General features: G+C 35.5%; 2 protein-coding genes across 3 annotated transcripts; one reads left to right on the top strand and one right to left on the bottom strand.

Moving 5' to 3' along the window:
- The first annotated feature begins 1,108 nt into the window (after nt 1–1,108).
- On the top strand, nt 1,109–7,168 carry LOC141593448 (V-type proton ATPase subunit B 2). Of its 2 annotated transcripts, none has more exons than XM_074414153.1 (14): nt 1,109–1,297; nt 1,639–1,706; nt 2,694–2,749; nt 2,884–2,982; nt 3,634–3,693; nt 4,319–4,430; nt 4,542–4,750; nt 4,884–5,012; nt 5,120–5,257; nt 5,629–5,779; nt 5,864–5,946; nt 6,068–6,115; nt 6,242–6,379; nt 6,619–7,168. In XM_074414153.1, exons 2-14 carry the CDS (start codon nt 1,652–1,654, stop codon nt 6,802–6,804), a joined length of 1,464 nt encoding a protein of 487 aa, XP_074270254.1. In that variant the 5' UTR covers nt 1,109–1,297; nt 1,639–1,651; the 3' UTR covers nt 6,805–7,168. The 2 variants fall into 2 exon arrangements, with proteins under 2 accessions (XP_074270254.1, XP_074270255.1); XM_074414154.1 differs by having other exon boundaries at nt 1,296–1,427.
- A 1,229-nt stretch (nt 7,169–8,397) lies between these two features.
- Nucleotides 8,398–14,543, bottom strand: LOC141593666 (putative methyltransferase PMT21). Its single transcript, XM_074414167.1, has 9 exons — nt 14,501–14,543; nt 13,184–13,513; nt 11,294–11,595; nt 10,918–11,066; nt 10,625–10,820; nt 10,340–10,550; nt 9,551–10,229; nt 9,152–9,229; nt 8,398–9,072 (listed from the first exon to the last, which is right to left on the bottom strand). Exons 3-9 carry the CDS (start codon nt 11,552–11,554, stop codon nt 8,856–8,858), a joined length of 1,791 nt encoding a protein of 596 aa, XP_074270268.1. The 5' UTR covers nt 11,555–11,595; nt 13,184–13,513; nt 14,501–14,543; the 3' UTR covers nt 8,398–8,855.
- Nucleotides 14,544–15,640: the final 1,097 nt, after the last annotated feature.

The following is a 15,640-nucleotide window of genomic DNA, read 5'->3' as shown; positions in this document are numbered from 1 at the left end:
ACAGAGCAACTTTACAAGAGGGCAAGCAGGTACCTTTAGTAATGCAGTATGGCAACAAAGAAGCACAAGTTACACGTGAGACAAATAAACCAAGGTGTGAAGGCGCGGAGTAATATCCCAACTTGTCCTCTTTCAAATCTCTCCATCGGCCTCTAATAATTAAGCTGGAAATATTAAAGATATTAAGAAGATCGTATCTATTGACTAAAAGCCTAAGATTGAGATATTATGACAATAGGTCACAAGTTTGAATCTCTCTTTCTCTATGTTATGATGACCTTGTGCTTCATTTGATTTGACACACAAATAAGTTCAAACTTCGCTTTAGACATTAGTATTTCTCTCTATTTTACATTATTCTCTATTCTTTCTAGTGATAAAAAAAAATTAAAAATCTAAATAATTAATTGTAATTAAGCATAGTATGATAAACGTAACAATAATTCAATTAGCTCAAGATTGATAAAAAAAAAGAGTTGTTTTAATAGTTGACGGTATTTTTTTTTTATAAGCATAAACAATGTCTATGGATCGAAGGGACCCGTAGCTTGGGAGGACTAACTTCTACTCCGTACTACGGCATAAGTTGTAGTCACTTCGCCGTTACTTATTTTACCATTCATTCAACATTTTAACTCATTCTACCGCAATTCTCATTTGTGACGGTGATATCCGATTCTGTTTGATTTTGCATCATTTCTTCTCACAAAACGCCCATTAAAAGGTGAGTGGGAAGACATGGCGTGTCCCACCTGTCCTCTTCCTTTTGTGAGAGGTCATGCTTTTGACTGTGGATTAGCACAAATTAAAGACTAAACAATGATCATTCTAATCAACAAAGTTGCTAACTTTGTAGCCTCTATCAAAGTCCAACTATTTCGAGGTCATTTAAAAGTCAATAACTTCAACTTACCTCTCATATCCGAAACGATGAGATATGTTGGTCTATCCTATATTCCTGTAGAATAAATCTAGTTTTCTTTACCTTATCATAAAAAAAAAATTGTTCAAATCAACAAGTAGTAAATTAGTAATTATAATATTTAGACTTGGCAAACCTCAATTAAATTTATATTATTACTAATAAATAATTGCAATATTTAGGCTTAGCAAAACTCAATTTAAATTAACTCAAAAAAAAAAAAAAAAAAAAAACTCAATTATTTAAAAAAAAAAAATAATAATAATGATGATAATTGGTCAATCATTTAACTAGTAGTGCCACCTATCAGATCTTAACATCATTGTGTCTTTCTCTTTCTCTCTCTTCACCATAACCACTGTAATCAAATCCCAGGTATATACTCCCTTCTTTTGATGATCTGATCTAAACCCAGTTTTTAATTCTTTAATTCTTTGTGTTTTGATACCAAATTTCCGTTTATTTGATCACAAATTCTTGTTTAAGACGATATCCATCCAAATAGGTACATATGTAAGGATAATTGTCTACGTTGTAGCAAAAAAATTGTCGTATTATATCCGTTTTAAGGTTAAGACGGATATTGCTGTCTCAAACAAGACTACTTATTGTTTGATTTGATTTAATTTGATTTGATTTCTTACTGATTGGTTTATTTATCAATTATCTGATTGATGTATGATGTGAATTTTGTATGATTTGTCATTGTTGTTCAGTTGACTGATCAGAATGAGTGCTAAGGATTCCATGGATGTTGATGATGGCAGCCTTGAGATTGGAATGGGTAAGTTTTTGTTGAATTTCTTAATTTTATAATGATTTTATGATGTTATGATTTCAGTTATTGATCAAAGTTTTGATCTTTATGATGGTAGATTTCATTTGTTGATCAAAGTAATAATCTTTATGTTGTAAGATTTTAGCTGTTGATCAAAGTTTTAATCTTTATGTTTGGAGGATTTCAGTTGTTGATCAAAGTTTTGATCTTTATGTATGTTAATTGATCATTCTGTGAATTGGGGTTTATGGTTAATGTTATAATTGTGGTTTGTTATTTGATATATAGTTGCATAATTCAATCATATACGATTTCGTGTGATAATGTTTGCTGTATGAAATGTACTCCCTCTATCATTCCTAATCATTTGTTTACCTTTGTTAATACCTCTGGCCCTTGTGAAGAATAAAAAAGCTTCACAGATAGTTGAGATGGAGGAAGTAGTCAAATTTGAGAAAGGGCATAGCTGTACTTTGAACAACTATGCCATGATATGTGGAGGGAATACCTTGAGTTGACTTTTGAATGTGATTGTATGACGGGGTTGGTATATTGGTTACCGATTTATCTGGAGTTTGTAGTAGGAGTGCTGTGAGATGAAAGTTTCAGTTTTGTTGAGTTGGTTTCTGAATCTATCAGGTGTTTATCAGGAATTAGTAATACTTGACTGTTTCTTTGAACTTGGAAGTCAGAGTGGAATTGCCATGTGAAGTATGGAGTATGTGATTAGTTTTTAAGGATATGATCTGCTTTTATGCCACTTTAATAAGATATTCTGTACTTCCGATGTCAAGTCTCTGAAATCGATAACAACCAATTTAAGTACCCCGTATTTAGTTTGTTAGCGTTTGTTTGGCTTGTCTAAAGACTTGGGGAATGGCATTAAATGTACTTTGTATATTTTTCTTAGTTAATGAGCGTGGGATTGAGCCACATGCTTGTTTTGGTAGACTCGTCGTTCTTTGTTGCTCATTGGATACTTGAATTGTGCAGAATACAGAACAGTGTCTGGAGTTGCCGGGCCACTTGTGATTCTGGACAAAGTTAAGGTATGCTGCAGTTTCCACTCTCGTCATATTTTCTTTTATACTAAACAAATGTTGGTCTTTTAATTGTGTGTGGTTCATTTGCTTATTAAATTTAACAACTTTCATGCACTTTTTTTTCACTTTTTATTGGGTAGGGACCTAAATATCAAGAAATTGTCAACATCCGTTTGGGCGATGGAACAACCCGTAGAGGTCAAGTGTTAGAAGTTGATGGCGAGAAAGCTGTGGTTCAGGTACGGATATTTGAGTTTTGACAATAGCATGCCACACTCTTTATATACTGATAGTTAACTGGTAAATGCTGTATGATCACAAAAGCTGACGTCTCTGACTCAATCCATGTACTCCCTATTACCTACTGCTCGGTACAACCGTTTTTCTTTCTTCTTATGTTTTGTTCAAATACTGACTGTTTAAGTGATCACCTGTCTGCCTTAAGTTGGTGATGCCGTAAAGGTTGACACGGGTTTTCAACAGTTCATTAGACAGCATAATTCCGCTAGCGTGCTCATGGTTTTGCTCCATTGTGTTTGATTTGCACTTAATATAGTCACTTTGACCACATCATGTAATTTATTAACGATCCCCTTTAGCAAAGCTTTATGTGCCTATGAGATGCTAACTGCTTGGTGGCTATGGTTGCATTCTGAAGAAAATATAACTGAAACTAGGACACGAAGTTGAGAAAACAATGCACCTTTTTGCCGACTTTTCAATAATAGTTAGCTCAAAACAGTGTCAGTGACTACAGCTCTGCGTGTTGCCTGTTGTGTTTAAATTTTATGCCATGCTTTAATGTTGCAACTTGCAAAGATGTTTGCCATTTTTTATCATATTAACGAGTACTAACCAGCCTTGTTTTACCTAAACTGTTCTGCTGACAGGTGTTTGAAGGAACATCTGGAATTGATAATAAATATACCACCGTGCAGTTTACAGGTGAAGTAAGTACATATTTCTTCGGTTTTGGTCATTGGGGCAAGTAGCTTCAAATTTGTTGATGTTGAATGTATGCTGAATTATCTTGTATTTTTCCTTATTCTATTTTCAACAGAGCAAGAATACAGCCATAATTATAAAGTAATCTGATGTGAATGATGTACTACCTTAGTAAAGTGACACTATAAGGTGATAAAATATATAAATAGGCGAGGAGTGACGAACATTGTAGTTTTGTTTCTGATTACTGATGTTACAGCCTCGAAACTTATTATGAGAATTTTCTCGATAAACTGATATGAATTTTCCTTATTTTTATGATGCTTTTAATTTTTTTCTTTTAACGTCTTTTGCCAATGTTTTGGATTCTGAAAATATTTTTATTGATAAAGGATTAGTTTTTATGGATGCCTGAGCCATGATCCTTCAACCTTGTAACTGGCCACACATTCGTAGTATCGTAGTTGATGTTAGCTTCTTAGCCTCGGTCATGGCTGTTGATCTATGTTTCACTGTTTTCTTCTGTGTGATTGGATTCAAAAGTAATTTTCCCAAGGTCAATGAGCTAAAAGACTATTATTTTGTAAATAACCTAGTAATTGTATGCTGATCATCTCTTTTCTTCGGCAGGTCTTGAAAACTCCAGTCTCCTTGGATATGCTTGGGCGCATATTCAATGGATCCGGAAAGCCTATTGACAACGGCCCTCCTATTCTTCCTGAGGCATACTTGGATATTTCGGGTATGTGGCTTTGGGGTTATTTCGAACTTTGACTTGAACCTGCTTTAGCTATGCGGTTCTGCTATGAGACTATGACTGCAATCTTATTCCTAAGGCTAAACATGTATTCAGGAAGTTCAATTAACCCCAGTGAGAGAACATACCCAGAAGAGATGATTCAGACCGGAATTTCCACAATTGATGTCATGAATTCCATTGCTCGAGGGCAAAAGATCCCTCTATTTTCTGCTGCTGGTCTTCCTCACAATGAGATTGCTGCACAGATCTGTCGCCAAGCTGGTTTGGTGAAGAGGTTGGAGAAGTCTGAAGATCTTTTGGAGGTATAATTCTCCTGCTAAAGGTTCATTTGCCTTTCGCAAAATGACAGCTTGTTATTGAGTTACGAGTACTGTATTTGTTTGACTTCGTTTAGTCTTCTCTATATAACTATATTTTCTGCTGGGATCATTTTAGGGTGGTGAAGAGGACAACTTTGCCATTGTGTTCGCAGCTATGGGTGTTAACATGGAAACCGCACAGTTCTTCAAACGTGATTTTGAGGAGAATGGTTCTATGGAGAGAGTGACACTCTTTTTGAATCTGGTATACATCTTTCCATACTGCTGCTGTTTCCTGCAAATATATTTTGCCTTGTTTTTCGTTCCTTCTAAATCTTGTTATCTAATATGGTTTGAGTATGCTGATTGCAGGCCAATGATCCTACAATTGAGCGTATCATTACACCCCGTATTGCGTTGACCACAGCCGAATATCTGGCTTACGAATGTGGGAAGCACGTTCTTGTCATTTTGACAGACATGAGTTCTTATGCTGACGCGCTTCGTGAGGTAACATTCCATTCATCTGATAGACACTTTCCCTTAATATGGTGTGTCCTATATTGTGTTTTTTTGGCTTTATGGATTGTTTGGATGTAGGGAAACAGAAGGGGGATATACAAATTTCCTCGCTTTGTTAACGAATAGGATTGGGAGGGTGGAGGGGGAGGGAAATAGAGGCATCCATTTTCCCTCCTTCAAAATGTATCAAAAGCCTCCATTATAGAACATACATCGGAGGAAAACTCCCTTCCTCCATTCTTTCTCCCCTACCTTCCCTTTCTTTCTCTTCCTTTCCTTCAAATTCTATGCAAACTGCATGGCTGAAGATATTTCTTCTAGTTTACTTATTGTGTGTGATAATCTTCCCCGTAATCCAGGTATCAGCTGCCCGAGAAGAAGTGCCTGGAAGGCGTGGTTATCCAGGTTATATGTACACTGATCTGGCCACTATATATGAACGTGCCGGACGTATTGAAGGCCGAAAAGGCTCTATTACCCAGATTCCCATCTTGACTATGCCTAATGATGGTAATGACTGATGACACTTTCCTTTTCCGCAGTGTGTGATTTGTGTATGTTGTTGCTAATGCTTTATGGGATTCTGCATTCTAGATATTACACATCCAACACCCGATCTTACGGGTTATATCACTGAGGGACAAATCTATATTGACAGACAGTTGCACAATCGTCAGGCAAGTATTCTTATAAGAATCCTGGTTTAATATGCTGAGTTATATTCAATCATGTAAATTACAGATTAGCTTAAGCATATTTTTATAAAGCGTAATGTTGCATTCTGTTGTTCATGTGCAGATATATCCACCAATCAATGTCCTTCCTTCACTTTCCCGTCTCATGAAGGTAGAATATATTAAGCTTTTGTTTATCTCAATTTGTTTCAGCCTTCAGTTGTTTGTGCCTTTGTGGCATGTTGATTCATGCAATGAGGGTTCTTAAATTGTTTCTGAACTCTTTCTGTAAATGCAGAGTGCTATCGGGGAGGGTATGACTCGAAGGGATCATTCTGATGTGTCGAACCAGCTGTACGCAAACTATGCTATTGGAAAGGATGTGCAGGCCATGAAAGCTGTGGTGGGAGAAGAAGCGCTTTCTTCAGAAGATCTGGTATCTTTTCTTATTCCCTTCTATTTTGGTCCGCGACTTTCCTAGGAGACGGTCATATAGTTTTAAACTGGCCTAATTGGCCATCATTTCCAAACGAAAAATATTATTTTTCGAGTGACGAGGGACATTAAAAATAATCTCCCAATGATGTCGTATATGACAATTTAATTTGTGATGATTGATATACCGATGTAGCCATGTCTAGAAATAATGTTTCATGTCTTAATTGATTTGATCAGCTCTACTTGGAATTTTTGGAGAAATTTGAAAGGAAGTTTGTGACCCAAGGAGCATATGACACTAGAACCATCTTCCAGTCGCTCGATTTGGCATGGACACTCCTCAGAATCTTCCCTCGTGAGCTTCTCCATCGTATCCCAGCAAAAACCCTTGACCAATATTACAGCCGGGATGCAACAAACTGATGGATGGAAACAAATCAAATCAATTCAACAGCTTCCGAGCTGTTATGAGCCTTTGGAATTTTTTCTCTTACTGCTGTTTTCCCGTCTTCCGGTGTCAATAAAAGTTCCCATTATTTTCCTTTGGCTAGCTGCTGTGTACATTAAAGACATTCTTTATTTATCAGGACCATGTAGATTTGTTTCCAGGGGGAAATAATGTGTATTTCCGGGTCTTGAGAATTACTTTTATTTTTATGTACTTGAGGCAGACAATTTGAAGAGCAAGAACCCTCGACACTCGTTCCCACATTTCTGAAGCATGTATCTTATTAATACATTTTGTATCGTATAATTATTTTGGCGAAATAAATTTTTATTGTGTTTACCTTTCCTTATTTCTTTCATTTACTCCGCCAGGTTTTACGTTGAAATCTGAATATAGATTTTATTGGAGTCGGAGTTTTTAACTGCTTGATAAATCTCTGATTCTGCTCGTGCAAGGTACCGGGTTTTGGGACCGATCACTTGGATGAATGGACCTGGAAATTGGACTTTGGTAGCAAAAAAAAATTGCAATATTTGTTAAAAACGGAATTTCTAAACTCGTTTTTGTAATTTTAAACGAAACAAGTTTGTTACTCCATGATATTTCTAAACGGAATTTCTAAACTCATTCTTAGCTGATCGCCTCAATCCCCCCTACTACTAAGAGAATAAAAATTCTCTTAATTTTCCCTCCAAAAGGCATCTAACTAAATAAAATAACAAGTAAAAAAAAAAATTCATTACATTGTATCTTTTCAATTAATATATTCTTATAATTAAACTCTAATCTTTTAATTAAAATTCATATTTGTGAATTTTTCATTAAAATGCATAATTTATTATGCAATCATTTCAATTTTCAAATATATTATTTTTCATCAGTTACACTCTAAAATTACGCAAACCTATTTCTTACGATCTTTAACATAATTATTGTCATCACTTACACCCTAAAATTATGTAAATTTGTTTTTTTATATTATCCTTCATCATTTACACTCTAAATATGGTGTATATTTTAAAGGACGTAATAATTTTTATGTATTTTTTTAATCATAAATAAAAAAATATTAGTCTAATTATTCGTAATTCATCTTTATAAGTGCGCGGTATACTGTTTTTACCTGTTTTTGTTATAAAGTTTGTACGCGTTAAATTAGATTTTACATTTTTACATCACTTAATTGTAGTTTAATGTCATAAATTAGTTTCATGCGATGATATATCATTATAGAGTTAATTTTTATAGTAAATTAAAAATGGTTTAAGACAAAAATAACTTAACTTAAAGTGTCTTTTGATGATTATAAACTTTCATTTTCTACCTCTCACTAAGATTATATTAGTACATTATAACATTAAATGTACAGGTAATTTATGCAATTAATTTAATGAGAATGTCTCTTTATAAAACAAAACTAAAAAATACCGTGCTGTAGCACGGGGATCTATACTAGTAACAATACAAAAGTTTAACGAATGATGTCGCCAGAACCAGCTATGACGGAGCACCGGGTTGAATCAAGTTAGTGTGACTTGAGAGGTTTGCTGATTTTTTAGCCATACTCGGGTCGAATTTAAAAAATAGCATTTCTGGCGAATAAAACTAAATAAGTGCATGTAATTCCTTTTCACAGTTTTCCGATTCAATAATCCAGCAAACAAGATGCTTGACAAACCATAAAGTCGACGTACAGTACAGATTAACTAGAAAAAATCCTAAAAATTACTAGAACTTATTACTTCTAATATCTAAAAAATCGATGAATTCAGTAATACCATCTCCGACATCTCCCATAATCAACTGGACGACTTCCTCTTCAGTCTTCACCGTGCAAGAAGCTTTAGGGCAGCGGACTTCCAAGCAGCTGCAAGGTCGTACTATATGAATTTTTTAGTATATGCTTCAGTTTCTTTACCTGTGATCTTTGATCTATCTTTGTATAGCAACAAAGTATACGCGTATAATTTCCACAACTCGGGAAAATCCTTAAGGACTCCCCTAAAGACGATTTTCTCATAGATCATCATCTTAAACTCTTGGCATACCAAAGCTTCTTCTGACATATTAATATCTTTTCATTCGCTGTACCATGCTCAGTTTCTTCCTTGTGGCAACTCCATTTCATTCCCTTGCCGATGGTACTGATTGCGTCTAAGAAATAACCCGTTTCCCTAATTATTACATACCCTTCAGGACGTAGGATCCGATCCATCTCTAGGAGCACATACTTCATCTCACACCTGCTTTTTTATTTCACATCACTGTCAGACAAACTCTTTTACTTTCTTAGATTAAATTTTACGACTTTAATGACTTTACCTTTGGCTTTCAGCAGTAAAGAGGCCGTCCATGTGAAGTAGATCGTATGTTCTTGGGTAGGTTGAAAACGGCTCACACCTAAATCACGCACGGCCCATTAGTAAGGTTACTGCTACTGGTCCGTGCAGTGGTAAGACCGTGACAGTCACAGTATGACTGTCTAAAGAGTAAGACCGTGACAGTCACAGTGGTAAGACCGTGACAGTCACAGTATAACAGAAGCCGATATTGGATACCGTGGTTAACAAGGTTTAGGTGAGACGATCTTATGAAAGAACAACCTCAAACCCTAATACCGTCTGACTGTCTAAAGAGTAAGATCGTTTCACCCAAATTTTTGCCACAAGCTAAAATGACATATTGTAACGGGTAACTTTGTAAGGGACGAGATTTAATTACCAGTCGTGATAGGCGCCAATGAGTCCACGGTCATAAACAACGGGCAACGTGTTAGGACTATAAGACGACACAACATTCATTACCCATACAGGGTCCTGTATCAGAGCAGCTGCAAAACCTCCATACAGCGTATTCATATCCATGACATTCCGGATCTTATTAGTCCCTAAAACTGGGAGCAACTTCTTGTAGTGCTTTGCCCTGACCTTCCACTTACTGTCATCTTGCTTAAAGGCACCGGCACTCCCACCGGCAGCATCTGACAGGCGATCGGGTGCAACAGTCAAACGAAGAGGCCACTTTGCCACTGATTTCAAACTCAATTTCTTGTGTTTTGGGTCTGGGACGGTCACACAGGCTCGAAGAGGGGTGTACCAGGCTGCATCTGGTTCCACACTGTCATCGCACTTTGGAGGATAAGCATCAGGGCTAGCGAGTTTGCTATCGTAGCAGTCGTTGTCAGAAGCTTTCCTCCATACAGCAACATCATCTTTTTTGTCGAATAATTCGAAGCACATAGAAGTTAGTAGCTCCTGAAGTTTTTCGTAGTCAGATCTTTGTTCCTCAATGGTGGTATTCCACCCTCGCCAGCGGTTCTCATAGTTCACTGGCGGTCCAGATAGAACCCAAAACCCTCCTGGCCGCAGTATACGGTGTATTTCCATAAGGTATAATCCACCTACAAAGAAACCACAGAGATTACAGGAAAAAAATAAAAAATAATAAAACTTGCATAAACAAAATGTCAGGCAATTATACACCATTGACAATGGTGGTACAGTAACATACCGAACTCTGCCCATGGAATGAGGCACCTGGAGCAGTGAGCCATATCAAATGAGTTAGAAGGGAACGGTAGTCGTTGAGTTGAAATGACTCCTAGAATGGCTGGAATACCACGTTCTAAAGCGAATTGAACTTGTGCCTCATGGTTATCCCTTGGCGCTAGAGAAACAGTTAGAATTCCTCGATCCAACAAATCCCCTCCCCAGCTTGCAACCTACATTCAAAACAACACTATATTAATATTTACAATTATGGACAATAGATCTTTTCTTCTTCGTGTGAACTCACCCCACAGCCAGTGTCGATAGCAGTACGAACAGTTCCATCTTTCATCTGAGGAATCAGGTCGACCATAAGATCTACATAATGACTAACGCCTTTAGGAAACATTGTTCCTCCGCCTGGGAACTTAAATTTCTCTCCCTCTTTCCTCAACCAGTTCTGATTAGATTTCTGTTTGTTGATCCAGTCATACGGCACATTTCTGCAAACGCGTCAGTCAGTCAGTCAGTTTTCAAATGACCTATAAATTTAATTACTCTATTGTGTACAAATATTAAATAAGCAACATATATTATTACCTGTACCAACATTCATTTTTGCTCTTGGGCCACGGAATTGGCTGTTTGTACCCATTTGGCGGGGGAACTAAGCATTCTTTCCTCTCAAAGATTGGTGGACAATGTCGTTCTAGGAACGTAAGTCTTTGATAACCGTATTTCTTCCATCTCTACATAGAGAAGCAACATACTACAGTAAGATAACTATGATCCTTGGTCGAAACTGTAACAACAAATTTTATGCATAGAACACTGACGATGTTTTAGGTTTCAGTAACTTAGAACACAGAAGTCAGAACCAACACCTTGTCCTACCAATTTACCATAAGACCGTTTTACATAATCGTTTTCCAGACATTGAAATTCGATATTTGACATATTGATGAAACTGGCATACCTTTGGATCCGTGCAAGGAGTATAATCCTGATAATCAGAACCACATTCAGGGAAAGAAAAGGATTTTATTTGAAGAGACGTAGCTCCTGATCCAATCTTTGTTACTGAATTAGTAAAAACGCTGGTAATATCATTATCAGGACAGTACACACCACCAAGATAGAACGATAGTCCACACAACAAAACAACGATTAGCGACAGAGGGATGATTTTCAAGCCCTTATCAGGTTGGTGTGGCTTATCATCCTTACTGTACTTCATTTTTCTAGGACTCTTAGGGCTTCTAGGACTTCTTGATTTCGCTGCATGATCAAAAACCATACATACACATCAAAATCGCTTCATAATTGCTTTGTAATACTGAAGCTCGAATTGAACTGACATTAGCACAGCATAAATATTCATTTATTCAATTCACGACACAGAAAAATACAGTCGACTGGCCTGTAAAAACAGGAATGCTTGAATACAGATGAAATAATCAAATCAAGGGGTTTATATCCAAATCTCAATTAAATCGAGCATACGAGCATGAAAAATAAAGATTCAAGAAAACTGATATACTAAGAAAGATTAATATTTCAGTGGGACTAAAACAATAGTCTATAGTATTAATCATGACAAAAGTGGATCTATTTGTCTAAACTAAATTCCATTTTCAACCATAACTTCTTGATCAATGCAATTCTCGACATAATTTTCACGACTGTCATCTGGAACCATTCATCCTATATCGAATCAACCCCAAGGTAGTTAGGTAACTAACACTATCGAATTATATACGAGTCATGACACCATAATGATAGACCTCATTTATCTAGCAAGTCCAAATGATCAATTCCTTGATCAAGGGTCAAGACTGAAACCGATATTTAATACCATGACCAAGACCGCGGAAACTTGGACACATTATCATTTGTCAAGGTAGATCTTAATACTTCCTAAAGGAGTCATTAGACACTTCTACTTTCCACATGAAGGTGGGGTCACAAAATGGTATAGAAATCTTCAATCTTTACAGCCCAAAATAGTCAATAGTCAGTCTACAACCCAAGTCCCCACACATGTGTTACAAAAAGTGTAAAAATTGTCAGATTTTTATACTCCGTATATGATTGCTAAAATACAGGTAAACTAAACATGTAATGAAAGTATGGAACAACTATCATTGCTACTAAAGGGCAAGCAATACAACTACAACATTACGCCCGTATTTCAATAGCTTTCGCAAATTGTGATGTACGCAGCCTTATACTTGTGTAAAGAATACAAAGAGGTTGTTTCCAAACGACCCAACATTAATTGCATCATTAACCCTATTTTTGAATAAGTAGTAACATATCAACTAACTAGACGTATAATTTAATTGGAAGACGTGTCTCATATCGACTTATCCAAGACTAACTAGTAGAGCAATATAAAAGATTGAAACTTGTTAATTAAAATACTCTCGCAAAGAATAACAAAGGTACCGATTGGACCTTGAGTTAACCTCTATAACACTAATGAGAAACATTTAAACATTGGTACTCCATCGAATTAATAATAATAAAGGTAAATAAATGATTGAGTCGGAACGAGTAATCATATTGAACCATGCACATACAAACAATTAATAAGACCCAAAAGTCCTCAAAAATCTACTTCAGAAAGCAGAGAAATACACAAATCATACCCATTTTTTCCAGAATTTTTTTTCACTTTCTTGATTCAATACACCATAAAGATCTAATTTTGATGCAAACCCATTAAAGAATCAGATAAATTGTGTACATGAAAACGATTTTAACGAACAAAAGACTTCCAAAAGCTGAATTATCATACACTAATATCAAAATCTAATTACTGCATTGCAGAAAATAAAGGAAAAGGCATTGAAAAAACAAGTACCTTGATTTTTTACTAAATTTAGTTGCACCCTTTATATTATCCTTTGAATCAAGCAAGAAGGGCACCAATAATTTCTCAAAAAAAAATTGGGTGGTTAGAATGTTTTACCCTAAAATATGAGAAAAATAAGAGGGAGGTAATTTAATTTGGGGTTTCATGCAATTAAGTGAGGAAGAGTTTGGGAAGAGTGTTAATATAAAGGTGAGAAAAATAAGGAATTTTTTTTTTGGATAATAAAAAAAGAGAGAGAAATATGGAGATGAAATCTATGCTATTTTGGTTGGTTAGTTGCTAGATTTGAGGGGAGTATATAAAAGGACGATTTGCATACTACTACCTATTAAAGTCTGAAATTTTCAAAATACTACCTAATAAGTCTATTTCTGCAAAATACCACCCAAAACACTACAACTAAATATATTATACTACTTTTTTGACGGAAAGTGCGAATTTGGTACAAATAAGTTGCCGGAGCTTGTAAAATGACAACTCTACCCTTACTTAACACACTCCCCCCAATTACCCACCTCACACTCTCACATTTACCATTCAAACTTTCTAATTTAACCCTAACTCTTCAAATTACTGTAAACCACAATCATCACCATATCTCATCGTCTTCTTCGTCTTCATCATTAGGATAGCAGCTTCCCATCATACATTCAGGTCAGTTACTTTTATTTTTCACTTGTTTATCTTGTTATTTTTCCTGAAACAGTTCACATTGTTCTTGAAACCCTAACTGCATAATCATTTTGGGGTTTTTGTTGGTTATTGATTAAAGGTTTAAAATTCCATGATTAATAATTAAAGTTGATGTTTACATTGTTTGATATTTTGTTGATTAATCACCCCCATTTGTCCATTCGTAGGATGTCATATACACATCCTTTCTTTTGGCAGATTAATTGTTGAGAACGGAGCAGATTAATGGCGAGAGAAGAGGAGACTAATTAATGGAAACAAGTGTTAAGTTTAAGAGAAAGAAAACTTACCTTTAATGGAGGAGAGAAAAAATGGATTGAAGAAGAAGAAGCTGATAATGGAGGGAGAGTTGTGTTTTGAATGATTATGGTGAATTAGAGAAGGGTAATATGGGTATAAAGGATAAGTAAAGAAAAGAAAAATTGAAAGAAAGCAAATCTTACGTGAGATTGGACGAATTAGTTGTGTTTTCCGTCAATTAGGTAGTAGTCTGAGGTTATTTGCAGTTTAATAGGTAGTAGTTTGTACTTTTGAACATAATATGTAGTAAAATAAAAAAACCGAACTTTAATAGGTAGTATTTTGCCATTTTTCCTATATAAAATTATAAACTCAAAGTGGAGTGAAGTGAAGTGAAGTGGTAACAATTCTAACCAACAAACAAAATGCTAGTGATTGCTTTATGCTTGGTTGTTTCCCTTTGCATTTTGAGTTGCTTTCTCTTTAAATGCATTGACAATTTGACATTCATGGGTCCAACTATCAAATTGGCAAAAAAAAAAAAAAAAAAAAAAAAAAATTATAAAATCAGTTAGTCTTCTTTGAAGACGGGTGGGAGCAGTAATGACGATAAGAATTTCACTCACAAAACGGATAGGGGGACAAGGTGGGGGCACCCACATGTGCTTCCCTCTCTCCTCTATTTGGGTCATTTGTGAGAGGAAATGGTATCCGTCACTCCAAAGTGACGGATACGTGTCGTCTTCAATGAGATTTTGTGTTATCCCTCCAATCCACACCAAACTCCCCATTCACTTTTTGGAGGTCAAACTTCGAAAAGTTTGACCGTTAATTCACCCAAAACTATAAATCATTGAAAAATAAAAATTACATATTTACTTTTGTTATGAAAATATCTTTCACAAAATTATATTTTTGGTGAAAAATTTTTACGTTTAAGGGACGAAAACTACGGTCAAAGCGTCGCCTCGAAGACCACCCAAAAGCAAATGGGGAGTTTGGTGTGGATTGGAGGGAGTAAAATATACCTCTCACAATTCTCTTTTTATTTTAACCTTATTTAAATCAGTTATATGTATGTCTTAACCGATAATGGATTCTCTCCATTTCTTTCTCTCCATTTTCTCTCTTAAACTCATTTAATAATATTTTTCCCACCAAACCTCATTATCCCTTTATTTTTAGCCATAAATTTTGAGCCGTTCGATGATGCCAAAATACGATCTGGACCACCGAAAGAAAATGACCTTTCCATTTCTTTTTAGGAAATGAAGAGAAACTCTACTCATCTTAATCGATGTCTAAACAAAAACTTGTGAAAAAATTAGTTAGTTAATGACAACATCACGCTGAAATACTTGCATATTTTACTATTCGTTTGATGAGAGTGTTAATTAAATTATTAGATTTTTTTTTTTTTTGTATATAAAAGGGTGGTGTTATCACCATCCAAAAAAATTGAGCATAATTGGTATTAAAGGAAATATATTATTGTATTCACTGGGTGTACCA

This window comes from Silene latifolia, chromosome 1 (genome assembly GCF_048544455.1).
Source record: "Silene latifolia isolate original U9 population chromosome 1, ASM4854445v1, whole genome shotgun sequence".
In the NCBI taxonomy this organism is placed as follows: domain Eukaryota; kingdom Viridiplantae; phylum Streptophyta; class Magnoliopsida; order Caryophyllales; family Caryophyllaceae; genus Silene; species Silene latifolia.
This window is presented reverse-complemented; position numbering and strand designations above follow the sequence as displayed.

What these genes read in the sequence shown, in the direction of transcription:
- LOC141593666 (XM_074414167.1), bottom strand. Translation starts at nt 11,554, where the DNA reads ATGAAGTACAGTAAGGATGATAAGCCACACCAACCTGATAAGGGCTTG. An exon ending in CTATCGACACTGGCTGTGGG is followed by an intron (nt 10,551 to 10,624) that starts GTGAGTTCACAC and finishes TTTTGAATGTAG; the next exon opens with GTTGCAAGCTGGGGAGGGGA. An exon ending in ATTGGCGCCTATCACGACTG is followed by an intron (nt 9,230 to 9,550) that starts GTAATTAAATCT and finishes TGCGTGATTTAG; the next exon opens with GTGTGAGCCGTTTTCAACCT.
- LOC141593448 (XM_074414153.1), top strand. Translation starts at nt 1,652, where the DNA reads ATGAGTGCTAAGGATTCCATGGATGTTGATGATGGCAGCCTTGAGATT. An exon ending in CAGCCTTGAGATTGGAATGG is followed by an intron (nt 1,707 to 2,693) that starts GTAAGTTTTTGT and finishes TGAATTGTGCAG; the next exon opens with AATACAGAACAGTGTCTGGA. An exon ending in ATGCTGACGCGCTTCGTGAG is followed by an intron (nt 5,258 to 5,628) that starts GTAACATTCCAT and finishes CCCGTAATCCAG; the next exon opens with GTATCAGCTGCCCGAGAAGA.